We start from the raw sequence: 27,655 nt of genomic DNA on the forward strand, positions 1-27,655 counted from the left end.
GAGTAATTATTGATCTAGAAACTGCAGATGACATTGATATTAAAGAAAAGAATAACAAGAAACAACAAATGGAAATGGCAAGATTGATCTTTTGATAGTTCACATAAAATTAATGTAGAAAAGAAAATTATTCATAATAAAATTGTCGTACTTATACATGTTGCTAATACAGAAGGAAGGAATAAATCTATAAGTGAAGCAGATAAAGTGCGCATAACTAACAAAAGAAGTGCAATTCAGGATATCTTTGATGATTAGGGTGTTGAAAATGCAGAAGATGATAGTCAGTCGGTATCCAAAGCTCCAGATACTGTGCAAATTGAATTGAGAAGTTTACTAAATGACACAAAAACACGAACTATAGAGGAAAGCACAGTTGTACTGATTGAAGAAGAAATTACATGCATGGAAAAAGAGCCAGTTGTAGATGCTGAAAAGGCTTTAGAAGTTGCTAAACAAAACAAAGTAATGCAAGTATCAAAGGAACAACTGGATAACAATCAAACTATAAAAAAACAACAAGATAGTATAAAACCATTGCTCAAAGACCACTAACTCATTCTATATCACAGGCTGTTAGAAAATCTACAAAAGATTCAACATGTGATACTGCAGCATTTCGTCAAACTTCGCAAATTATCCCTATTAATCGTAGTCGAAATTTAATCAGCCAACAACCTTCACAGGTTGAAATAGCAAAAGCATATACCACGACGAAGAAGAACAAGTACAAGTCGAGCCAGTCAGAGTCCAATTCCATCGCTTCATACTGAGGAAACACTAAGATTTTGGAGGACCAAAATCAATCTAAAGAGGGGGGTATGTGACATCAATCACATCTCAACCTACATCAGTGATAAGACATCGACCGCCGACCTTCGGACACTTTTGGACACATCACCACCTTATCATCATAGCATACACCAAGACTGTGACGCACCTTAGTCAACATCAGAGATAGGATATGGACCCTCGACCTTCGGACACTTTTCCACATCATAACCTACACCTAGCCCCTCAACATCCTAAAACCAAAACGTATATAAACCGAGACTTCACCCAGCTCGGGCAGTTCTTGTTCCTCTTCTAGTTGCTGTACTCATACAACCCCTATTTTCCGGTTCGGTGTTATTTTGTAAGTGTTAACATTTATAATAAAGTTTTATAAAGGAAAATAAGTAGTTGGGTTACGACTCAGCCTTCTTACTACCACCCAAGTACCAACTTTACGTGACATTGGCCAGATCCTCGTTCTCTTTGGCCGAAACCTCATCCGCCGCGACCCCTATACTGCTGCGGCTGATACGCACCTCCTTGCCGTTGCGCTCCTCCGTTGTTTCCGCCATTGTTTCCACCTCTGCACGTGTTTGTGCAATTTCTTGCCATGTGGCTGTACTTTCCACAGCCATAGCACTTTATGTCCTTTTTTTCAACTGTGAATGCATTTGATCTTGTCCTATTACTTTCCTTCTTGCTACGCGTTTCCCACATTGTGATTTTATTTTTTAGGAATTCACATGTTTGATCACTTTTTTTCACTGAGTCGATTAAGTCCCCAATATAGCTCAATGATTCTGGTAGTGCTTTCAGCATGTAGTCAAGTTTTTCACGTTCGCTTACGTTTGCACCAGCACTCTTTAATTCATTTATTGTTTTTTCAAATTCCGTGAAAAATGAATTTGATTCTTCAAAGTCGTTCCGTCTCATCATGTCTAGTCTGCTTATTATACAAGTTTGCAATGCTGTTGATTTCTTCATATACATCTCATCAAATTTCTGCATTATTTTTAAAGCAGTGTCCTGATCACCAACAAATTCTAATTGCTCATTAGTTATACTGCTATAGATGTAGTTCATCGCCCATTGATTCTTTTCATCCCACTTATCTTGCTCTTCCTTGTCCATTTTCTCTCGTGTAGCCGGTTCATAACATTTTTTACACTTTAAATACATTAATATTCTCTTCTTCCACATTTTGTAGTCACGTCCATCGAATATTTGAACCTTAATTTCGTCGTCCCTTAGCATCTTGATTCGTTTTTTTATTTTCACCCTCTTTTTCCTTTTTCAAAAATAATCCTCTTTATTATTCAGATTGCTTTTATTTGTTCTGCCAACAACCCTTCTATCTCTTAGAAGTTATTTCCAATTTTTTATCTTTTCTAGATCGACTTTTATACATTCACTCCCGGTTACACGTGGTTCCTTAACATTGAATCTCAGCAACCACGATTTTTGCTACCATGTTGAGAATTGTGGATCTTTGAGGCCGAAATAATGTTATAGGAACACTAAATTTATACTGAGGATTAATATTAAAACAATGATATATTTATTTCATGGACGATTCCTTATATATTCATCGATACACACTTGCACGCGTCTCAGCATTTTCTTCTATACCCGACTGTAAACCGACTCTTCGACGACCCTTAACCGACCCTTCGACGGATCTTAACCGACTGAAGAGTTTACATTCATCTGTTTTCGAGACGCTTCGGACACACATGCTTCCACACACTGATATTCACATACAAGTATCTCTATTACGCATTTAACCTAGTCCAGCACAGAAAATTATACGTATCTCAACAGAAATTTACAAATTCGAACGATTCTATGAAGTTTAAAAAATTTATTTCGAGATTCGTTTTTTACAACAAACTCTAAAAAGTTGATGTATGATGTTAAAACGAATTTGCAGGCAAATTTTGTATACTTCATAGAATCGTTCGAATTTGTTGAAAAAGAAAAACGCATTTTCAGTTTTCTATCCCATTTTATGATATAAAAGAATCTGTGAAAAAATTTAATTTAGTTTGAAAATAAGCCTAGATAGACTGTTGTACGATATTTTTTACGAAGTTACAACAATTCAAAAATCGACAACCTTTCGATCAAACTTTACTGATTAACTTTTAATTTTGTGGAGTAGTGCGTATAGGGATCTATATCTTCCGAACACATAATTTCCTGAAAGTAAGATTTTATAGTTCGGGTCTATCTTGTCCAATATCATCTACCAAAATCACAAAAATCAAAATTGCATATGAAGAAATGAGACAAAATCGCCATGAAATTCAATCTACAATAAATTCACATCGATATCATTTAACTTCGAAACGCATCCATAAGTAATACATAGTTTTACGTTTTATATTTTCGTTACACCTCTTTACAAATTCTACCAAATGTCCAAATCGGACAAATTGTGAATGTAAACAACTAAATAAAAAAAAAAGAGAAACCTCTTTACTAAAGCATTTATGGACTTTTTACTACTGACATTTTAATTTTTTTGTTACTTATAGAATGCACTGGTAAAATTTGTAAATATTAGCTTTTAAAAATCCGTTTTATTGTAATGATTGTTATATATATTTATTTACTATATGCAACTACAATGATCATAAAAAAATAAGATTATTGCAGATTCTTTTATTCGTAATTTTCTGCTTGAATTATATACATCCCCCTAAAAATAAGCAGAAAAGTGTCCAACCATTTTTAAACTATAGCTTATATGTAAATGTACATACATACATATCGTCATCCCAGCGTAACAATATGTTCGCAACTGCGAACAAGTGATTTTTTGCATGACGAAAAAAACCAATTTCAGTCGGTAAAATTTATATATTAGATTTAGGTGTAAAGTGTTGTCCGTGATAATTGTAGCTACTAGCTGTAGATGTATTTTTTCTTATTTAGATGTCGTGGAAGAAAAATCGGTCTACGGGCGCCGGGATTTGAAACCCGGGTTCCGAACGTTCGTAACCTAAGACGCTAACCACTGCGCTGCCGTTGTCCGGTACTAGTTGGTGTCGTCCGGTGGTATTTGCTATCGAGTGCCACCACAAGATAATGAAGAAAATGTTTTACAATGTCGAGATAAGCAACTCTATATTCTGTAGTTATTTTTATCGAATATACAGGGTGATTGGTAACTGGTGGTACAAGCGGAAAAGGGGCGATTCTACGCGAAAAAAAAAGTCGAAAATATAGAATAAAAATTTTTCGTTCGAGGCTTTGGTTTCGAGAAAATCGACTTTGAATTTTCACTCGGTACGCGTGCACTTTATCACGTCTCGTTTTAACGGATCTCACTGTAGATCGTTGTCTCGATGGAAAAATTAAAAAAAAATTTTTTTTATTTAAATTTAAATTTAAAATTTTTCTAAATTGGAAGAAAAATAGCAGTACCCCAGCAGCGACATCTTCAGTCAGCAGCTACAAGTATCACGGACAACACAACTACACCTCAGATGTTACTGTCATCTAGTGGCCAAGGATGTTCGGAATTATTATGAAGTTTATGAAAGTATAAAAATTAGATATGTCTGAGTTTTAGAAACTTTTATTTCAAAATTTGCAAATTCATAGTTACGTCATTGCACTGGATTGGCGAATGTTCAAATATATGTAGATAAAGATCTTGGACGAGGGTCAGTGTTACGTAAAATTGATACTTGGAATGTAAGAGAAAAGAAAGCTGAGTCGTAACCCAACTATTAATTTTCTTTTATCGAACTTTATTATAAATTTTAGCACTTACAATAATAGAATAATACTGAACCGGAGAAAGGGGTTGTACAAGAACAGCGACTAGAACAAGAACTACCCGAGCTGGGAGAAGTCTCGGTTTGTATACATTTTGGTTTGAGGGTGTTGTGGGGCTCGGTGTAGGTTATGATGTGGAAAAGTGCCCGAAGGTCGGGGTCGATGTCGATGGATCTATGATGTAGGTTGAGATGTGATTGATATCACATCAGCTTCCTGTTGTAAATGTTTAATAAATCGTTACGAACAATTCGTATTCTTATGCAATTTTGTTTTTTTAATGAATATTTAAGAGGTCGTTACGCAAAGTAATGTAAGCATTAGACATGCTAATATAACATCAGGATTGCTTACCGTGGTTGGTTTTTTACCTCAAAGAATCCTTACTGAAACAAATTGTCCCTTCTTCCTTTTTTTTTTTTTTGTTTCGTTCTTTAATTAAGAAAATTATTGTTTATGATGATATATCGTAGAAGGAATTGAAAAATGAAGAAACACAATCGTAACTTGTCGTACAAAATATATTGGAAAATATTTATAAACATTGAAATAAATTAATAAGTAGATAGTACATAATAAAAGATAATTGAAATATTTTTATTATTTTCATAAAATGAAATGTTGTAGAACAATATTATAATTAGAAATAATAAATACGATTTGATCATGATTTTCGGCAAGTTATTTATTATCCTAAGAAATATTGTAAAATATTTTTATTTATATTTTGATATCAGAAGATGAATGCTGATTTGCTCTAGAAGCATTTTGAAATTATGTGCACAATGTAAAGATTTACGTATGAATTGTTAGAATTTAATGTTGGAATTAAGATTAATAATCTGTGGAAGACACAATGTTTGTGTTGAAACAATATAGTGTGATATTTATTAAACAATTATTACAGAGAATATAAGTGAGTGTTATGGAATGTAGACAGTTGGCTAGTTATTCTCAGAGAGGTTTAAAGTTTATTGAGTCCAAGAATACAGTTTTTGGTACATATTCACAATAAACGGTGAATTTTTGTAATGGTATGTTGGGCAAAGGTACCGATATGCGGTGGTACAACGTAGCCATGCTGTATTATGCGTCGGCGCTTTACATTTTTCGTTGTATAATACAATTTTTGGGTTTAAGCCGCTGACGGAGCGGAGCTTTTTTATGTATTTTTTTTATTTTTTTCTGTCCTGAAAACTTGGTCGCAAAACAGGACGCTTCGAGTTATTCTCAGACTGACTGGCTTGCTTAGTGACCCATGGTCTTTGAAAAAGTTTTGAACCCCACTCTCTATGCAGTAATGAGTGTGACCTGTGTGGATGCCTGTGTGGCATCACACGTGCCACAGAACCTTCTAGTAGCTTCTCGATGTGCCCAATGTTCCTTCCATATCCTTACGCTTCTTCCGGCGAATTCTCGAAAGAGCATGCACGTGCTAACCGCCACGAACATCTCACGAACGCATGCTAGTGGGGATATCGCTGAGCAACGAACGAAAGAATCCGTTCGATCAATCACCTCATCTGTATGCGATTAATATCATTGTATTCCAACATGAATAATAATGCGAATTAACAATAAATAAAAATTACATATGCAAATGGATAAAATATTCTAAGATCGTTTATGTAACAAAATAGAAATAAAATATAACTAAGTCTGTAAAGATAACATGGTACTTATGTAATATTTATGTATTTATATAACATAATTTAAGTATATTTTATTTTTCTTGTGTGTTACTATTAATTTCTATGCTGGGAGATCCACCATGATACGTGATTAGCTTAAATAATTCTGTTTTTAGTGGCCCGATCGATAATTTTTTATCTGATATAACATGGTTCAAAGAGTGCTTCAAGATGATATGATAATTTTATTTGCTATTTTGATTTTATTATATAATAATTTTGTACACCTATCTCTTGATGGATATTGAGACGAATTCTGTAATTAGCATAACAAGTTTGGCAGAGGTGTGTTTGGAGCTAGGCAGAAAGAGAGTTTGCGTTTCGTCCCGGGACTACCGGAGGACTCGTCGGTAAGGCTATGCCCGGTAGTCCCTGCCTTAGACGTAAAGGGGTCTCGCTAGGTGCGACATTTGTATCGTGCGCCCGTATATTCGACCGCTAGCGAGATAGACAGACTCGTCGTCGTAATAGCCCTTTGGTGTTGGCGGTACCAACCACCCGCGGATCGCTCGGGAGGTGTTGCGCCGCGTTGATGCCTCGACCTGTTGGCGTCCTGTTGGTACCGATCCGCCACACAAGTATCTTTTTTATCTGAAGCACAAAAACTTTTAATACATTTTTGAATCATGTTATAGCAGACAACAAATTTTTCGGTCGGCCCACCAAGAACAAAATCTAAGCTGATTACGTTTCATGGTTTAACCTTTATATTTAACAATGTTCCAAAGGACATATAAATAATAAATTGTATAAAATGAAGTATTAAAAGAAACTTATTATGTTAAACATTTTCAACATATACTTAATCTTTTGTTTTTTATAACAATCGGCAAAGTTTTATTTAAGGATAAATATTAAAACTCGCTGTATAAATCGTTTAGTAAAAATTTTACAAGATTTAGAATGCATTTAGTGTAGAAAACATAATTCTGGGAAATTGTAACTCATTTAGCGGGCGAAACGTAAGTTTAAAGGTTTAAATTATGCCAGAAAATGTTATTGCTTTCATGATATCTTTAGAACTACCGAAAGTACCTGAAACATTCTTGAACAAAAGTTACGTAATTTTTTTTTCTTTATTATTTGGTAGACTATTTACAATCAATTCTCATTGAGAATTATAAGTAAATTATTTTGGCGTGGTACTGTAACTTGGATTATAAGAGTTTACAGTATGTTTGATTCTAGTTGAATCTAATGCTTCATATTAAAGCGTAAAGAGTATTATCTTTTTAGTCTGCGGATCTGATCCGTCGTATCAAGTAATTGAGTAAATAATGGGTTTTGGTGGTTATTTCTTATATTATATCTGTTTCTGAACTTGGATATTTCTTCTTTAACCGTGGGTATCTTAAGGTCGCGATGTATTAATTCATTGGTAACATACCAAGGTCCATCTATTAAGGATCTTAGAAATTTTGATTGGAATCGTTGGAGAATTTCTATGTTGGAATTATTTGCTGTTCTCCATAGTTGGATTCCGTAGGTTCAAACAGGTTTTAATATGACTTTATATATCGTTATTTTACTCTGCATGTTTAAGTTGGAGCGTCTGCCAATGAATCAGTAGAATTTTTTTAGTTTTGATTTCGGTTGTTTAGTTTTATCTACGATGTGTCATTCTTCTGTTCAGAATCATGGCCAGATATCTGACTGTATCTTTGTTTGGAATTGGAATATTATTTATTGTCACCTGTGGGCAGAATTATTTTCGCAGCGTGAAAGTTACATGACTGGATTTATTTTCATTTATTTTGAAGTGCCATTTGTGGAATCACTTTTCCATAGAGTCGAGACCTCGCTGGAGAGTTGAGGAGGCAATTATGGGGTCTGAGTGGGATGCTAATAAAGCGTTATCATCAGCAAATGTCGCTGTGGTTATCTCTGTTAAGGTTGATAAATCGGCAGTGTAGATGGTGAACAGCAGAGGTCCGAGGACACTGTGTTGGGGTATGCCAGCTTCTATCGGGAATGTTGCGGTTATAGCGTCTAAGTATCTAATCATGAACAGCCTATTGGTTAGATATGATTTTAAGATGGAGTAGTAGGTGTGTGGTAGGATTTTCTTTAGTTTGAACAAAGGTTCTTCATGCCACACTCGAAGGCCTGTTGAATGTCCAGGAATACCGCAGAGCAATATTTTTTCTTTTTTAAACCTTGGCTGATTTTATGAGTTAGACGATGAATTTGCTCTATCGTAGAATGTTGCTTCCGAAAACCGAATTGATGATCTGGCATTGCTTTCAAATCCTCTAAGAGTGGAAGGAGTCATTAGCATCTTTAGCATATTAGTCGTTAGCATCTTTTCAAATAGTTTGGATAAAGTACGTAGAAGACTAATTGGGCGATAAGAGCTGGTTTCGTGTATTGGTTTTCCAGGTTTAGGAATTAGAGTAATTAATAATATTTTCCAGGATTTAGGATAGTATTCAAGGCGAAGAATTGCATTAAAAATAGAGGTAATGAAAGGCAATCCCTTTTATGGGAAGCTCCTTGATAGCTTTGTTACTTACCCGATCATGTCTCGATGCCTTCCTAGGATTTGGACGACGGATTAACTCTATAACTTCCAGAAATGAGAAAGGTTCAATAGGAGGAGACATCTGGAAGGGAGAGTACAAGTATTCCATTATTTCGCCGGCAATAGTGGAGGAATACGGTTTGAAGACATTAGTTAGGTGACTTGCAAACAAGTTGGCCTTTTGTATAGGGCTACGCGCCCATCCACCTTGCGGACAGCGAATTGGAGGGATTATTTGCGGAGGACGAGTGAGTTTTCTGAATGCCTTCCATAGTGAGTAGTCGGTGTCAGCTGTGGGAGACAGATTAGCAAAATATTTTTAAAAACAGTCATTTTTGTAATTTTTAAAGATTTTGGTTGGTTTTCTTGTTGCGTTATTTAGCTTACGCTTGTCTTCAGGTGTTCTATGACTTTGCCATACTCTTCTAAGTCTGCGTTTTTCTGCGATTTTTATTATTATGTAATGTGGGTATTCCTGTTTATTGATAAAACACTTAGTGGGGGTGGAAGAACGGATCGCGTTTATTATGCTGGGGTTTAAATATTCCGTGGCTGCTTCTATATCTTCGTTTGTCTTTAGGGATATTGAGGCTGATGTTGAATGATCGAATACTTCCCTAAAGAGCTGCCAGTTTGTGAGTTGGTTATGAATAAAGCCATTAAGTTGATTTTCGATAATTGTTGAGTTAATTGTTGCTATGACGGGTGAATGATCTGAAGAGAGTTCCACAGATGAGTTGATTTGGATATATCTTGGCAAGATGTTTTTAGTTATAAAAAAAGTCTAATAAGTCGGGTAGTTTGTTAGTGTCAATGAGCCAGTAAGTGTGTTCATTTGTACTGAGGTAATTAAAAGTCTATTGGGATTTATGCATTTCAAAAGACTTTTGCCCTCTTACTGTGATAAGTCTGATGCCCATTGCGTATGTTTAGCGTTATAGTCTCTTCCAGCTATGAATTTATTGCCCAGGGTCTTCGAGGAATTTATCGAAGTCTTCTTTGGAAATAGAATGTCTAGGAGGATAACATACTACTGATGTGGTGATTGGATCTTCCAATTGGATCATGCCAATCTTCTATTGCTACGTTTGTAGCTTGGAGGTAGTCCTTCTGGAATGATGGAAGCTCATAGTGTCTTATATTGGTCTTGATGATAATTCCGGTGCTGCCGTGGGCCTTTCCACTGGTATGTTGGTGTAGCGGAAGGTGTAGTGGAGTTAGGTGAAAAGAGAAGTTTGCACTACCGGTGAACTCGTCAGTAAGGCTATGCCCGGTAGTCCCTGCCTTAGACGTAAAGGGAGTCTCGCTAGGTGCGATATTTGTATCAATCGCTCGTATATTCGACCGCTAGCGAGTTAGACAGACTCGTTGTCGTCGTAGCCCTCTGGTGTTGGCGGTTGGTACCCGCGGATCGCCCGGGAGGTGTTGCGCCGCGTTGATGCCTCGACCTGTCAGTGTCCTATTGATACCGATCCGCCACATTGGGTATGGTCAAAGTTATAATCATTTATTTTCAGGTAATTTTTATCGGTGAAGTGAGTTTCAGATATAAACATTACATCAATTTCTTGTTGTTTTAGGAAGAGTTCTAGTTCGTATTTATGCTGAGCTAGACCATTAGCATTCCAAAGAGCTACGCGTATTGGTTTTATTTTACGTCGGAGCGTGTTAATTTGTCCACGATGATTGTAGGCAATGATAGCAGGTCATTAATTTGCTCTGTTTGTTTCACGATTAATTTTTCAAGCCTATTGAAGTTATCCGTGTTTTGTGAACTGGGAGCACTAATTTGTGATTGATCACTATAAATTTTCGGTCTGCTTTGATTTCCTTGAACTACCTGTGCATAAGAGATTGAAGGAGTAGTGAATTTTTGTGGATTAAGTGCTTGGTTGATTAGGTCCTTATCTATGGGTTTGGGGCACTTGTTTTTATACAAAGTCTTGTAGGCTGTGCAACCTTTAGAGTTCGCAGGATGCTTTCCTTGACGGAGGATGCACTTCGCAGGAGTTTCTGAAGATTTAGTGCACTGATCTGTAGAATGAATACCTGCACGTTTACCTTTGGCGCCTTTTACATTGAACTATCTCTCTTTTTATAAAAGGAGGTCCAATTTTTTGTACAGAATTTATTAAACGATTGATATTTTAGGCTTCTTTGTTATTTGGCTTTTGTTTTAAGTCAATAAAGAATAAGGATAACGGGGTTTTTGTGACTCTATGCCTTATATTGCTAATGTTGATTACTTCATGGCTATGATTTAAGAGTTCAAGTTTTAGTTCATCTAAAGTTTGCGTTCAGGGTTTTTAGTAACTTTGTTAGTTTTCTATAGGAGTCTGGATCGGCTAGCAGGATTATAACCTGATTATTTTTAATATGTATAATTACTTAATTTAATTAAGTGGACTTTATCATTGTTTGAATGTCGATAACATCCTCAATGAAGATCGGTGGGGGAGGAGGATCTTTTTGTGTGTGTTGATTTGTTAATGTTTCAACTACGTCCATAGGATCGTCTGTAGATTCTAATATTGCAAATCTGTTGTAAGTGGTAACGTGGTTTGTTGACGGTTTGTTCTGACTAGTGTTTACATTTTTTTTTCACTGAATCAAGTTTACGTTTTTTGATGTTGTTTGTATGGTTTGAAAGATGGGATATATTATCCTTTTGCCACGTAGGAGGTAGAACGGTACGGTTGTAGTTTTGTTCATGAGTAAAGTATTAAAGTAGTAAAGAATTAAATAAAAAAAAAAAGAAAATGAGAGCCTGATCTAATTACTTGGGCCAGCTTTGAGCTAGTTAATTCTATCGGGCTAGTTAATATTAGTATAATTAATAATATTATAATTAAAAAATAATAAATATTAATAAGATACAATAATTGGGTTTTAAATATAATTTTTTAATAATACTTATTTTATTATTTTTAGAATAATTAAAATTTAAATTTTTAAGAATTATTTTAGTTTGATTTATTGAAATAATTATAGTTATTAATATAAGAATATTTAATAATAATAAGTTAAAGTAATTATTTTTTTTGATATTTTATTGATTAACCAAATAAAGTAAGAAAATAAAAATAATTAATAGAATAAATAAATTTAATGAAATTATTTGTTTTAATATTAAAATATTTATTGTTATAAAGATAATATAAAATATTAAATGTATTAATTGTTTTAATGGTGAAATAAAAATACTTAAGTAGAAATAATTTATAATTAATATTAAATTAATATTAAGATTTATGGATATAAAATAATTTAAAATTAGAAGAGCTTTCATTTCTATATATATATGTCGGATTAAGATTGGAATTTTGGGCGCGTAACAACTCTTCGCATGGATTAGCCATCGTTTCACAAAGCCGAGATTATATTTACACGTATATACAAGATTATCATAAAACTTAACAAATAATACGCCTAATGAACAATAAGTTTGATGAACAATGAAGTTAGTGAATAATAAATTGTACGAATAATTAAGTTTAACAGATAATAAGACTAATGAATAATAAGTTTAACGAATAGTAAGTTTAATGAATAATATGATTTATGAACAATAAATTTAATGAACACTATTAACAATGTTTTTGGGTTCAGACGAATCCACGGTCAACGGGATAACTCTTTACTAAGCGTAAACTAATCTTAGGCGCAAAATACGATTGTTGAAAATGCTCGATGTGTCACTCTCCAAGGCAATCGCACGAATCCCAGCCTCGTGGAGATTTTTCTCGCTGTACGATTGCATTTTGTTTTCTATACTCGTTTGGAAGCATCGAGAAGGTTCTAAACGCCTGTTGGTAGGCAGCCTCTGCCTGAAGTTTGATACGCACTCGTTGGAAGTGTCACGTAAAATAACAAAATAAAAAAGGAATTTGAGGTAAAAAATAAAAAAAAGAAAACTTTATTTTTTTTCTAACATCAATACACTTTACAATCTACTTCCAAACTCTAGGCGTGACTTTCTAAGACTGACTCTTATGATTTTACTTTCGATCGGATCCGATTACTTTCTTTTGTCATCCCTCAACATCCCCACCGTCCATGCATTTGCTAGGCGTCCGCGATCGTTGCCACGTGCTCTTTCTTCTAGAACCTTCGGTGGAAGGACCGTTGGGATGTTGATGGTTTATTAGGCACTTTAGCGATATACATTGTCGCCGAGTGCCGCCACATCTTTATCTCTATCGTCAGTCCGTCGGATTTGAAGTATGCCGGTCGTGACAGAAGCATCGAAAAAGTTTCAAACGCCGTTGTTAGGCAGTTTCTGCCTGGGGTTTGATTATTAATACAATGTATGTCCCATTGTATCGGCACCTCCGAGGGTTTTCCGAGAAATGTGGTTGTGGCGGCATGCGGCCTCGGAAGCGGGCCTAGCCACGTGTGATGTTGCCTCGGAGGTTCTTTTTTTTTTTTTTTTATTTATTTGTTGAAATTACAATCAATTCTCACGTTGAGAATTTTCAGTAATTTTTCTGGCGTGGCGTAGTGACATGGCTGTTTATTTACAATAAGTTAATACTTATTATAGATAGGTATAATTTATAAGTATTATAAGTAAGTACATATGCTTAATTTGGATAACTAAATGAATCTAGCGTTTAGGTCTAGCGGGTAGTGCCTCTTCAGCCTGCGAATCTGGTCCGTCGTATGAAGTAGTCTAGTGATTAGGGGGTTTCGGTGTTTGTTGACTTTTTTGCTATATCTGTCGCTATATTTTGCTATTTCCTCTTTGACTGTGGGTATCTTGAGGTCGCGGTGTATTGTTTCATTGGTTACATACCAAGGTGCATCAATTAGGGATCTTAGCGTTTTCGATTGGAAGCGTTGGAGTGTTTCAATGTTGGAGTTACTTGCTGTTCCCCATAGTTGGATTCCGTAATAACAAATATTTAACAATTTTTTAATCTTTCTATCGCGAACGTTAGCGGCACGATTTGTATTAGATTATTTAAGTTGTTCCCCTTTAACCTTTCAGCTTTTACCCAGAGAAATCCTTATTGTCATAATATTTTAACTAAGCACATTGCGTAATATAGAGGATATTGAAAATAAATGTTACTATATAACAATTGAAAACCGAAGGACAAACAAATGATACGCTATTTAAAAAATAATGAAAACGCTTTACCGCATCCTCCTTAAAATTTGTTCTACCTTAGATTTTTGTTTAGAAAATGAGCCATGCTTCAATAAAATAATAGTACAACCTTCCGTAACAATCATCCGCTCTATCATTCCTACATATATCGTGTATATATACAAGGTGGTTGGTAACTGGTGGTACAAGCGGAAAGGGGGTGATTCTACGCGAAAAAAGAAGTCGACAATATAGAACAAAAATTTTTCGTTTGAAGCTTCGTTTTCGAGAAAATCGACTTTGAATTTTCGCTCGGTACGCGTGCACTTCATCACGTCTCGTTATAACGGATCTCACTGTAGATCGTTGTCTCGATGGAAAAATGAAAAAAAAATTAAAAAGAAATTTTTATTCTATATTTTCGACTTCTTTTTTCGCGTAGAATCACCCCCTTTCCGCGTGTATCACCAGTTACCAACCACCCTGTATATAGGTACATTGCATGTTATGAAATTTATATAAATGTTTCGATCATAATGTAATTTATAAGCCAAGGAAAGTAATTAAGGAGCTCAGGGGGAAAGTAGTACAAGTGACAAAATCTTTAATCTAAAGGAACTGTGTATAAAATTGCCTTCTAATGTAAAAATTAACTAAATGTTATAATTATAGCTGTCTAAAAAACCTATGCTTCTCAATATTATACAATACTGTAAAATGCGAAACCATAACGACTATGTAAGTGATTGTGAGAATTTACAATAAAATTTTCTAGATACGTATGTATTTTTGGAAAAAATACATTTATACTATTCAACAATGTGGACTTCGATAAACAAAAATTTATAATAACCAGTTTCCATCTTCTAAAGAAAGAGGATAAAGCGATTAAAATATTATCGTAAATATAAACTGTTCCATAAAGTTTTGACCAATTCGTGAATGGACTCGCTTTTTTAATCTGTAATTAATCTTATATGGATAATACGCGATAAATCGTTTTTGCCGTAACACGTTCCGCTCACATGGGGTTGTTTTATTATCTTGTCCCCGTGGTGTTTTGCATTTCCATAAAACGTATCCCATTTTGCCTGCTATAGCCTGTGGAAATGTGAAAAAACTCTCGTTCGATAAATGTATCATCGAATATCCAATTAAGACAAAATTCATTACTGAGATAGTGGAATTCTCAACCATTCCTGTTGATCCGTAATATTTTTCTGTTTCAGTTGTGTGCGGCGTCGGGGTGGATGTGGCGTACCGTCAGCACGTCATGGGGTTTTACGTTACGTGAGGATAATTCAACATGCGTATACCGTAATTCAACTCAATTATCAGATTTCGAGGACCAAGTATCGAGAAAGAGAGAGAAAGAGGCAGAAAGATTTCTTATTCAATTTGTTTCATTATTTACAACATTCTTTATTATGGTGAAAAATTTACGATTAATATAAATTCTTTTCATAATCGAAAAATATGAAATTTAATAGAAAAGATCAATTAACCTTTGCCTTACGAAGTTCCAATAGTGCAAGCCATAAGCAACAACATAGTCGCTCACACGTCGAGTCATTTCACGGTTTGGCTAAGCGCTCGAAGTTGTGCAAATCGCACATATCTTTTGATATACAGGGTGGTTGGTAATTGCTGGTACAAGCGGAAAGAGGGTGATTCTACGCGAAAAAAGAAGTCGAAAATATAGAATAACAATTTTTTTTTAAATTTATTTTTCCTTTAAATTTTTCCATCGAGACAACGATCTACAGTGAGATCCGTTATAACGAGACGTGATAAAGTGCACGCGTACCGAGCGAAAATTCAAAGTCGATTTTCTCGAAAACGAAGCCTCAAACGAAAAATTTTTATTCTATATTTTCGACTTCTTTTTTCGCGTAGAATCACCCCTTTTCCGCTTGTACCGTCAGTTACCAACCACTCTGTATAAATGCATGTGTAAGGTACAACTAATTTTATTTTGCAAGATGTTTGATAGATAGTTACTAGCAATTGATCATTGAACAAAAAGATTTATTATCTTGAAGTGAATAATAAATCAATAACATCAACGTACCATGTCTCTCACACGATACTGTAGGTTAAGGGGTTAAGTGTTTCAACAATGTTTGAATAAATTTGTATAAAAGTGAAAAGCTAATATTTATTTCAGTAAAATAATTTACACAATTAATTTCTCATTTGTTTAGTATATTTATGATACGATAGAATAAGGCAGTAGCAAAGATAAAAATGATTGATGAAATGATGATGATGATTTTTATTAGAAAATGATTCTAAAATTATGTTTTGTGATACTGTTTTGAATAAAACTACATTTTCTACTTGTAATACAATTAAATATGTTTTAGTGATATTGCATTTAGTATTATAAGTTTTATTTTGAATACAAATAAATTTTAATAGAAATATTTAAATACAGATTACAGCAGTTGCATTTTAATGTTTGCATTTTAACGTTGCAATTTTGTATTTGATCGTTTGAATTTTGAGTAACGACTAAAGATTAGTAATAATTTAGATAGAATTTTAACAGGAAATAATAATGGCTTTGTTATCAAAGAAATTGCTCTTATTACTTGTTTTCAAATTTAGAGTCAGAAGAGTCATTATGCATATTCCGTACAAATTATATAGATGAATAATTTTTATATGAACTGAAATTTGAGAAAAACTTGGATATTAATTTTCTGGAAGAAGCTTTATTTATTTATTTACATTTTACAATTTGTCCAGTAGAACATTTGGTAAAATCTGGAAGAAGTGTCTCTCGAAAAAAATCTGTAAAAGGATAAAAAATAATAAAGGTCTAAGAAAAGAAAGTAAGAGAAAACCAGTCTTCTTTAGTCTTTTGACATCATAATTTTTACTTTCATTATTTTTAAAAGAAATCCTTATTTACTATTTATGAATTATTCCATATCCAGTTATACATATATTACAACTTATGTTGAGAATTTAAATTAAAACTCACAATAATGATTTGATACATACAAATTTTTAATTTATTTGAGGTGAATAACGTGTAGGGTTGTTTGATAAAAAAACTACTGGATGAATTTGTAATAACAAGATATATTGAAACAAGTATGTATATGTATAGAGATAATGTATGCCGATTTTGATCATCGCATTACCACAAAAAGTTAACCTTCTTGTGTAACTCTAGCTGAACATTACAAGAAACAGCAATAACAATCTAAAAGTTGTAACCCAAAACAACGTTGGTATGCAACGATTCATTCGATTTAAATTTTCTATGTATTTTATATTTATAGTATTTTACATTTGAGAAACTTTAATATCTTTATTTAACTTCATATCAATGCGTTTGATCAACAACTTATTTTCGAAAGTAATATAATTATTTCATATCCAACAGAATGCGTTTTCATTTTGCCTGATTCTTTCCTCCGTAATACGATAGATTGGTAGAGAAATTGGTACACAAATAGAACAACACTCGAGTAACGACTTCGAGTGTCAGTTTTCCACTATCTTCTTAGACCATTGCCCGTATCGACCCTACAAAGTCGTAGAATTAATTCAAAAGTAGTCTGTACGCGGTCGAACTCGAACGAGATGTATCGAGACGAGTTGGTTCTAGCCGGAGCTAATTGCACGTACCAAGACAGACTATTCGGGAAGTTTTAACCCTTTCGCTACTACGGGCGACTACAGTCGCTTTCCGTAAAATGTCACTGACATACTACGAGCGACTACAGTCGCTCTGCATAAGATGCCACTGACGTATTACGGGCGACTATAGTCGCTCTGCGTAAGATGCTGCCTATTGTACATACGACGAGTATTGTACATCCTCAAGTCTTTTATTAACAATAAAATGGTGTAACAAGAGGGCAGTGTATATATTGTTCTCTTTCCACAACGAAGAATTGGTTGACACGAAACGTCATCATCGCACAGAAAAAATTATTAAAAAAACCGAAGTGTGTTGTCGATTATAATCGATTGATGGGAACTGTGGAGCGAATCGCGATGCCAGTGCCAGACTTGCGATGTTGGCCTATGTGTAACACCATATTTCGAAAAATACCCGTTGTGACGGGTTATTCCGCGGGGGTTGTGAGGCTCGAATTTGGTTTCTATACAAATTGTTAAAATTTATTTAAATTTCAAATTGGAACGCTCACTCGCGCTATTGTTAGTTTTAGTCTACGTTATATTGTACGTTAATATTGTACCAAATGTCCTACTGGACAAATTGTAAAATTTAAATAAATAAATAAAAAAAAAACTTTTGTAGCAGCGCATGAGTCAACGGAAGATTCGAATCGGGAGTGACTTACATTGTTGCGTTAACGTTGTTTCAGTTTCCTAGGTTCAAAAGTAAACGAACTCGGGACAAAATATTATCGCTATTATTTGTAATCGTTAACCGGAGTTATATTTGAACATTTTATAGTACCTATCTGTCGATACAAACAGACGAACGTGCTCTCTAGGAAAATCAGCATAGCGAATCAGTATAGCGAGCCAGTATAGCGAGCCAGTATAGCGAGTCAGTATAGCGAGTCAGTATAGCGAGTCATGCAGTCGAATAGCGAGCGAGAGTTGAACAGTAGCATTGAGCGAGTAACGATAACGACCGGCAAACATTATCTCTGTACTTGTATTAAAAGTGATTTTAATATACGTTGACTATTACAATCTTATCACTCGTCGCTTTAAGAAACAAACACGTATAATAATCCACCTCGCTTTTATATAGACCTATACATTTTGTATACGCCCATTGATCCATCCTTTTATTTTTTATAAAAACAATATTAAAACATGTAAGTCGGAGACTAACTAATTTAGAAAATATTTTTGCTTTATATAAATGATAAAATATTTTTGAATATTCCAAGTAGAGCTTTTTACAATTACAAAATCCATCTATAATAGCTTATTATCAACTCAGTTGAAACCGTAGGTTGAATTTTATAATCGTTAGAAATGATCGGTTTATTTCAAAAATTTTTGCAGTGTTTGATTAAAATGTTTTCAATTATCCATTGTAGAGGATAATATCGCGAATTTCGTGTAGCTGACTTACCAGAGAACCTAAAAACCTACAAAATTACTTTGTCACAAAATTACTTATATTTACATATCAATACAATTATTATTAATGTATTTCTAAAAAGAATTACAAAACTTAAAGCACTTAACTCACAAAAATTTTGGCATAGAATTACATCAGAAATTGCAAACCTCTAATTTTTTCAGCTCCGATAAGATACCAGAACATTATTGATGCCTACGTAGGGCTTACAAGATATCAATATAATGTTATGCCTATTATTTCTATAATATCATTTACATAAAATAGGTATATGTAATATTTGTAATATTGCACTTTATATTTTTATTTTATTTCATAATCAAAATCAAAAAAATTCGTAAAGTTAATGTTTCTACGTATGCTGACTTTTCTAACTGATTGCGTGTACATATGTAATTAATTAACAATATATAATAATACTATGTAATAATAATAACAACATATAATAATACTAGCACTGAAATCTTGTAACCTGTAACTTATAAAATGCCGAGAATATTAATTCGATTGGGCAAGAGAATGCTAATAATTCTACAATCCTATAATTTCATTTTCGGCAAATTTACGATGCTTACGATCAAAGAAAGTAAAAAGTAAGAGAAAGAGGAACGCGATAGAACTCCAACTTTATAAAGTTCGAGATTCTTTCGTTAAACGCTAAACCTTGACACTAGAAAAAATTAAGACCAAAAAGGCAATCTAGCTAGAATATTTTTAATTTTTTTTGGAACGCAGCCGGCCAGTCGTGAATCGAATCCACAAAAAATCTAATTTCGATGCTGGGATTAAATTAGCGACAAGCGGAAGCTTTCGCCAACGGAAACCGCTCGAATGAGGTTATCGGCGACGATTACCGAAATTTCCCGATATCCCGTACAGACTGGCGTTTTTCCGCTCGCGTCACCGTGACATCGATCGTAAAGAGCATCTTCCATAGTCGTGGGTCAGCATGCGGAAAAACACGCACGCAGATCACTGAAGCGCGCCGCGAAGCTTATTTTCCAGAGAGAAATGGCCTGTGTCTGTAGTTTACCGTTCTACCGGCATTATTTTTACGGTGAAACGTATCGTACACGCGCACAGAGAATATCATGCGAGGGAAGAAATTGAGAAAAATGTTTTACATTTTCAACGTTATTGCATTACTTTCGGACCAGGAAATCGGTGCTCCTCGTGTAACGTAGTTGAATACCTCTATAGGAATTTGGAACTTGATGCTTCCTTTCTGACGATCACAGCTTTCGTTCGACGATCATATTTTGCCATGTAATATTAAATAGGATCGTTCGTGGATCTTCCTTTTGAATTACAGTTTGGTTTTAGTTACAGAATATTTTATTCGCAAAATTAGATGCAAACTACATAGCACATTCACATTCACATTCACATTTTTATTTTTTCTCAGGGCGGCAGTTTTAGAGTCCAGTACGTTTTCAATTAATTTTATGTTACCAAAATTGTAATTTTATTAGATTTCGGAGGAAAACATGTATTATCCCAACCTATTTATAATTTTAAGAATCTTATTCGTCGTAATATTAAAATATTGAAAATTATACTATATTGAAGAAAATATTATTTATTTTCACAATTATATCTTTGGCATACACCGAGTAGGTTTTTCTCATTTTTAACTATTTTGTATTTAAATATTCATTCTTAATCGTAAAATGACATTAAAATAAAGAAACTAGAAAATCTGTATTTATCATATATTTTCACATTATAAATTTTGTATATTAAAGTTTATTAACGAAAGATTAATACGTAATTTTTTCAATTATTATTAACAGTTAATGTCATATCAATCAATTTGTAAGAAATGCTTTATATTACAAATATTTTTGTTTCCTTTATGAATTTTAACAAATCTTGTATCCCTTTAAGTTGTCTTTAAGAGAAAGCTTTAGTTTACATCTATGATGGAATATTTAAATTAAATTATAATTTGAGCAGCTTCACATTAACAATAAATAGTCTGTTATCATATAGAGACTGGGTATTTTTCTAATAATTTCTTCAACTTACAATTTCTGGAAAAATATTTTGTAATTGTGTCAGTATATAAACAACAAGAAACTAAAATATTCCATCAACTCAATTCTAAATATATCAAGCAAATGAAATGTGCAATTCATCTTGTTTTGAATAAACACATGATCTGTCTTATCTTAGCAAGATGATGCTTATCGAAAAGCTAGAGAGAGTAAACAAGATTCGCGCGAATCAGTTCTTCTTGATAAAGATAATGTTGTTATTTCTATACTCGGAGGTAGGATCACAATAGTTATTATTTTATTGAATGGATAAATCTATCACACCGTTGTGAGCCAAAGAAACCTTTATTGCACGCGCTTACAAATACTAGGGATAAAAACAAAAAAGCATCTTAAGCCTATCGATTAAATCTATCGATTGTAACTAGGATTATCTTCTAGTTACTATTTCTTATAACTAACGCATCTGCATATAGATGGCGAGCACAAACTCACGTTGTCATTTTCAACAGATAATCTGTTAACGTCAGATATTTTTATTTATTTCATAAAATAAATCTTCGGAAATTACAGTTTCTATATTGCGAAAATACGTAAGTTTAATCTTATTCGGAATGAAAGTTTCGCGAAGGAGATAAAAACGTATCGCTGCAAAAGTGACGTAGCTCAAACGAGGTTATTTGAAAATTCTTTAAGAGTTTTTAGAATTCGCTGCAAGAAAAATTCTTTAGGGTTCTGTAAGGTTATAAACGGAAAATAGAAATTTTGAAAATAGATTCTGTTAAAATAAAATTTGTTTTATGAGCATTATTTTATTATTATTTTTAAATTCAATAAGCAAAACAATATGTCGTTACGTGAAAAACAATTCTCAACTCTTTACGCATGTATTGTTTAATTCTGTCACTTTCTTTTTATTACTGATTTACTGATTTTTATTACTAATTCTGTATGCTTTGGTACAATTCACATACTGTTACTACAAATCAATCAAAGTGTCCACATACAGCACCATCGTTTCAAAAAATCTAATAAACATGACAGGAAGCTACTACTGTAAAAATATAAGTGTTATCACTTGATAACTTCGATAAAAGATTGGCATTTTAAAACTTTCTTAACTTTTTAAAAATAGATTTTCCACTGAAAAAATCTGGGAAAATTCTCAGATGTGTAATACTGGCTATAGTATTTCAGATGTTTTGCATAATTCTTTATAGGATATAACAACAGAAATCGAGCATTAACTGTAAATTATGTTTAGGCCGACAACTACCCTGATAATAGGGGGCTAAAACTTTGACAAAATGGTTTTTCTAGGAAACTCTTTCCATTGATGTATCACATGTTTAATTTGATTTAGGGGCGCCTTTATCATGTTTATTCGGTGATAGCCTTTAAAGATATTCGAACATGATTTTATATTTTTGGTATTTCTTTGAAATCGCCATTAATATGATAAGCTTCTTTCACGAATATGATGTAATTAGTCGAAATTTGCATGTTACAAATGTTGGATATTTATTGGGGCAAGAGAGAATATGTGAAATTCGTATGGTCAATTCTTAGTTTTGTTAGTGATACTTAACGTTTTCTATACATCAAGCGATAAAGCTAGACCAACAGGGCTACTTCTAATTGTTAATACCATAATTCACGTTATCATGTTGTTGTACAATTCATACATTGTTACTACAAACACACTGAAGTGTTCAGATACTTACGAAGTATGAATACACTCACATTTAACTTAACTATTTGCTGTCATGTTACTTAACGAACAAATCAAAAACTCAAGGAAGCGCTATCAATGAGTATGCGGTAAACAATCAATGTCGGAAAATACATCGAGGTAATCGAATCCAACGAGTCAAATCGAATCAAACGAACAAAGTTCGTTATTCTTTATTGAACGAATCTCATGAACTTATTACTAAATATGCCTACAGCGGGATTTAGCGTGGGGAAAAGTCAATACAGAATCACAATTCTAAGTGTACTTACCGTAGTGCGTTTGACAAATTACAAATTCGCAGATATGCCTCGTCGTTGCAGATTGCATTCCGTTAGTCTCTATGGAAATGCGTGTTTTCCATGCATATTGAGCACTGAAATATGATCGAATGGGTATGTTGCAAATTAAGAGCTGCACGCACGTTGAGTAAGAATTGAAAGAAAATTTGATTTTACGACCGTCGTGGTCGTATTATGATTCCCTGAATTCTCGTTAGATTTCTCTTTCTCTTTTCCTTTTCCCCTTTTGTTTGCCCTTTCAAAGTTGTTTGATTAAATTGTATATTTAAATTGTATATTTTTAGAATAATGTGTGAACATATCGTTTTGATATAATCAATATAAGATTATACTGGATCCACTAACGAGTTTCTAACGAACCCTTTAAAACTGAACACGTCAAATACTATAGCTTATACATAAAAATTGTAGATATGGAAAAAGTGTATGCGCATTAATATTTTACTTTATCTTCTTAATGAATTTCATTAGATCCACGTAACTGTATTATTTTCCTTTCTTATTATCAAATTTGAAAGTAATTGATCTATTTATAATAATTTTTAATTTCTAGTTTTTGAATCAAATGGCATTTCAAAATACGTACAAAATATTTGCATAAATCATGCTTTTAAGCATTAATTTATATACCGGAACACTTGGAGTTTTTAGAATATTTGGAATGTTCAGAATTTATTTCAATAAGTGTATTTAGCCTTTTTATTTACATCCCTACATTATATTCTTGGACATTTCCAGAATGATTTTTATATTTGCAGAAATAATGCATTTAAGAGTTAACCTAGATATTGAAATTTTACCATAATATGAAAATTTAGCCTTCTTTATTTTCTTACAGTATGTTCGTTGGTTTTTCTGAATAAAGACTGCGTGCTGGTGTAAGGAAAACTGGAAATATCAATTATAACGTAAAAGTATTTGAACAAATTAAAATAAACTTCCGCTTTCCATACCAATGCTTTTTATTAGGCTATTTTTTTTTAACTCGAACAACCGTCCTCGAATTAAACTCAAGTTTTAAATAACGTTTGTTTCATTCCCTTCCTCTAATTAAATATTTTCAGAAAGCACCTTTTGACAAACTAAATTATTTAAATGTCTACTTTTACTATATTCTTATATACAGAAGGAAAAATAAAATAAACGTAAGCTACTTCAAATTAAAACAAACAAATATTTTCTCTTAATTCTAGAAAACGCTTTCGTCATAATACAAGCTCAATTTTCATACTAGCAGATCTTGGACGAAACACTCACTTTCTTTTTCTCTCGTTGTGTCTAAAGTATAGATCTGTTAGGTGAGCCTTACTGAAGAGCCCATACTACAAGCTCAATTTTTTTCTTGTTATATATTTTATAAAATATTCTTTGCTATCAATGTACTTTTTTCGTTTTAAATTTTTGTAAAATTTTACCATACGAATTGAACTTTGATTTTCTTCTATCCATAGCCGACGTTCATACCGAAGAAATTAAATTTGTGTTTCCAACATATTTTTAACATGTTTCTAATAAATATAAGTCGATCAATTAATTATACCCTTAATTATACATTTTTAATTTTATGCGACATTTGCCCGTATTAAAATTTTGAGTAACATTTGTGTAGGAATGTTTATTATAAATTAACAGAAAAGAACAGTATGATAAACACAATATTGTAACACTCTCACAAAATTGAATATAATATCGCACTTCACGAATTCGCTTAACATTATTTCTACGTCTCAACAACACGATGAACTTCTCTCGACCACGATTAATTCAACTCTGACCATTACCATTACTGTAACAAACCCTGGCAACGGTCATAACACTCCTTGACAACATAACATATCTTAACAACGTTTACAAACAATCAGCCACGTCTTTCGCTAACGTCACACCATCCCACATAAATATATGTCGGAGATGAAAGGAAAACCGGAGCCTTCCCTTTGCAATTTTGAGAAAGTCTTCTAATGCTTTAGCCTAGATTTTATCATAGCTGTAATTAAGCAATTGTCATTTGTAATTGTTTGATATTTGTGAAAGCGAAAGTGGCTTCGAGGTGACAACTGGTCGCCGAACGTAGCCACGGTCACGGGATAAACGTTTTGCCTGACGAAGGTGTGGATCGGTTGTATTGTTCTCCCTAGAAATCACATAGAATTGTACTTTGGAGATGTCGATATAATGGGACACACGTTGTATTAGGAATCAAACTCCAGACAGAAACTGCCTAGCAACGGCGTTTTTTATCTTTCTCGATGCTTCCAAAGAGTATACAACAAACTTTTGACAGAAACTGCCTAGCAACGACGATTGAAACCTTCTCGATGCCTCCAGCGAGCATATAACAAACAAATGCAGTCGTATAGCGAAAAAGATTTTCATCAGATATTCATTCGTATGATCGCCTTGGAAAGCGATACATCGAGCAATTTTCCGAGTGTCTCAGCAATCGTATTTTTTTGTGTTTAAAATTATTCTACGCGTAGTAAAGAGTTATCCCGTTGATCGTGGATTCGTTTGAACCCCAGAACATTGTTAATAGCGTTAATTAAATTCATTATTCGTAAAACCTATTAATCGTTAATCTCATTATTCGTTAAATTTATTATTTGTAAGACATATTATTCTTTCCTCTTATTATTCGTTAAACTTATTATTCTTTAATCTAATCATTAGTTAAACTTATCGTTTGTTAATCTTATCGTTCATTAAATTCATTATTCATAATATTTTGTAAAATCTTGTATATTCGCGTAAATATAATCTCTGTTTCGTAAAACAATGGCTAATTCAAACGAAGAATCGTTACGCGCCTTAAATTCTAATGATAACCCGACATATATAAACGTGCTCTCTATCATAGCTTCTGCTATTGTATTGTAACACTATAAGAGTGATATATTTACACCTTTATTTATTTTAATATATTTTTCTATTACAAATTCATCCACTCGTTCTTCTGTCAGTCAATCTCAACAATTTTTAAAGAATCCTATATTTTATTTGCTACCTAATGGTTTTATACATTTTTCAAGAAATATCCACAAGTCTTGCGAAAACGTCTAATTTATCATGAATATCGTCACGTTGTTATTTTTCTTTTATCTTTGGTTGTATAACTCTATGAAACGAGTTTGAAATTTACGAGGAAAGATCGACTAGTCTGATTAACGCAGTTGCAAGCAATAAATCGCGTTTGGGGACGTTACATTTAATGTATGATACTGCTGTGATTGTTCGAACGGTGACGATCTTCGACCTTATGGCAATGCGATTGTGTTCATACGTTATTCGATGTGTTAACCTCAAGTTTGAAAGAAAAATATATTGAAATTCATGTAACATATTTGAAAGATTTAAAGATTAAATTAAGTACAATGTAACCATAAAATAGACTTCTAATGTAAAGCTCGTATTGTATCTAAAGAAAACGTAGAGAGTAATAAAATGATTTAAAGAATTTTAGGGCAAATGGAAAAGTAACAATGCAAAACTACAATTTTAGAAATATAATAAAATATAATTCAATCTTTTATTTACATAGACGCAACGTAATCTATATAAAAAATAATATTGAAATTTTCTCGTATCATTTATCTTTTGACGGCTGAGTAGCTGATTTTCTTTTATTTTACAAAAATTCTATCAATTAAGTATTGATAAATAATTCCACCAGTTAAGTTTTATCTTATCGTATTCCCCTAATTTATTTCCAACCGATTTTCACTTACGCTATATGTTCGATCATTTGCACTTTCGTTAAGGAAATTATAATGGTGGAAAAGGTATAATTTATAAAAATGTTCTAATAGTAAAAGGTTAAAATATTACAATGCAAATTTAATTAAAATTTGAAGTTATTGAATTATGAAGTAATCTCACTCTCGTTTATTGTATAATGAAGGTATGAGTGGGTAATTAAATAAAAAAGAAAAATTATTCAGTTAAGAATATCCAATTTGTACCTGTATGATTTATGGCAGGGATTATGTTTTCTTACTAAGGAAATAAATGCGTAGGTAGAACGGAAGATAGTGTTGCTTTTAATCTGCTACTGAATCTAAATCTTCTTCTTGATACTAATTTATTGCAAAGAATATAGCAAGTAAGTAATTGTGAAAAAACCAAGTTCATAGTAATTTTAGATCTAACATGAAATTATTTATTAATTTTCGTTATGATTTAAAAACAAATGATTAATAATAATATTTCCCTTCCTTTAATATTATAAAAGTTAATTGCAGGATTTTTTGCAAGGCTGAAATGCACGAAAATTTTAATGTTGAAATTAATTCCTCTAAACAAAGTTATACATATACATTTTGGGGAAGAAGTGAAAATACAAATAAAAGAACAAGGCAAATTCGTTTTTCATCAAGACAAATCTATTTAGAAAAAGGACATTTTTATTAAAACGAAATTTTTAGCGAATACTTTAGTAATAAAGGTGTTTATTAAATATAGAAAGGCAAATTTTATACTCTTACGAACAAACTTATTATTATGTTCAAAAAGTCAAAATATCTTGAATTATGTATTTTTTATAAACTCGAGTTTATTATGATATTTTTTTTTATAAAATCGAGTGACTTCTCTTCTTTTTTCAGACATATTGCATCGGAAGTTACTGCTCATTCTGAATTATGAACTGTTAGGATTATTTATGCACACATGATTAGT

The 27,655-nt window shown here is 32.9% G+C and overlaps 1 protein-coding gene across 2 annotated transcripts in view; it reads left to right on the forward strand.

Moving 5' to 3' along the window:
• LOC117237068 overlaps positions 1-27,655 on the forward strand; it is a 292,163-nt gene that overhangs the window by 239,763 nt on the left and 24,745 nt on the right. Inside the window, exon 2 of one of the 2 annotated variants that reach the window (XM_033500682.1) lies at positions 15,094-15,154. In XM_033500682.1, coding sequence (XP_033356573.1) covers positions 15,094-15,154 — 61 coding nt within the window. Of the gene's footprint in view, positions 1-15,093; positions 15,182-27,655 lie in introns of both variants that reach the window. The other variant, XM_033500683.1, reaches the window with a different exon arrangement.

Source organism: Bombus vosnesenskii, unplaced genomic scaffold (genome assembly GCF_011952255.1).
Source record: "Bombus vosnesenskii isolate JDL3184/JDL3185 unplaced genomic scaffold, Bvos_JDL3184-5_v1.1 scf7180000013355, whole genome shotgun sequence".
NCBI classification, from domain to species: Eukaryota; Metazoa; Arthropoda; class Insecta; order Hymenoptera; family Apidae; genus Bombus; species Bombus vosnesenskii.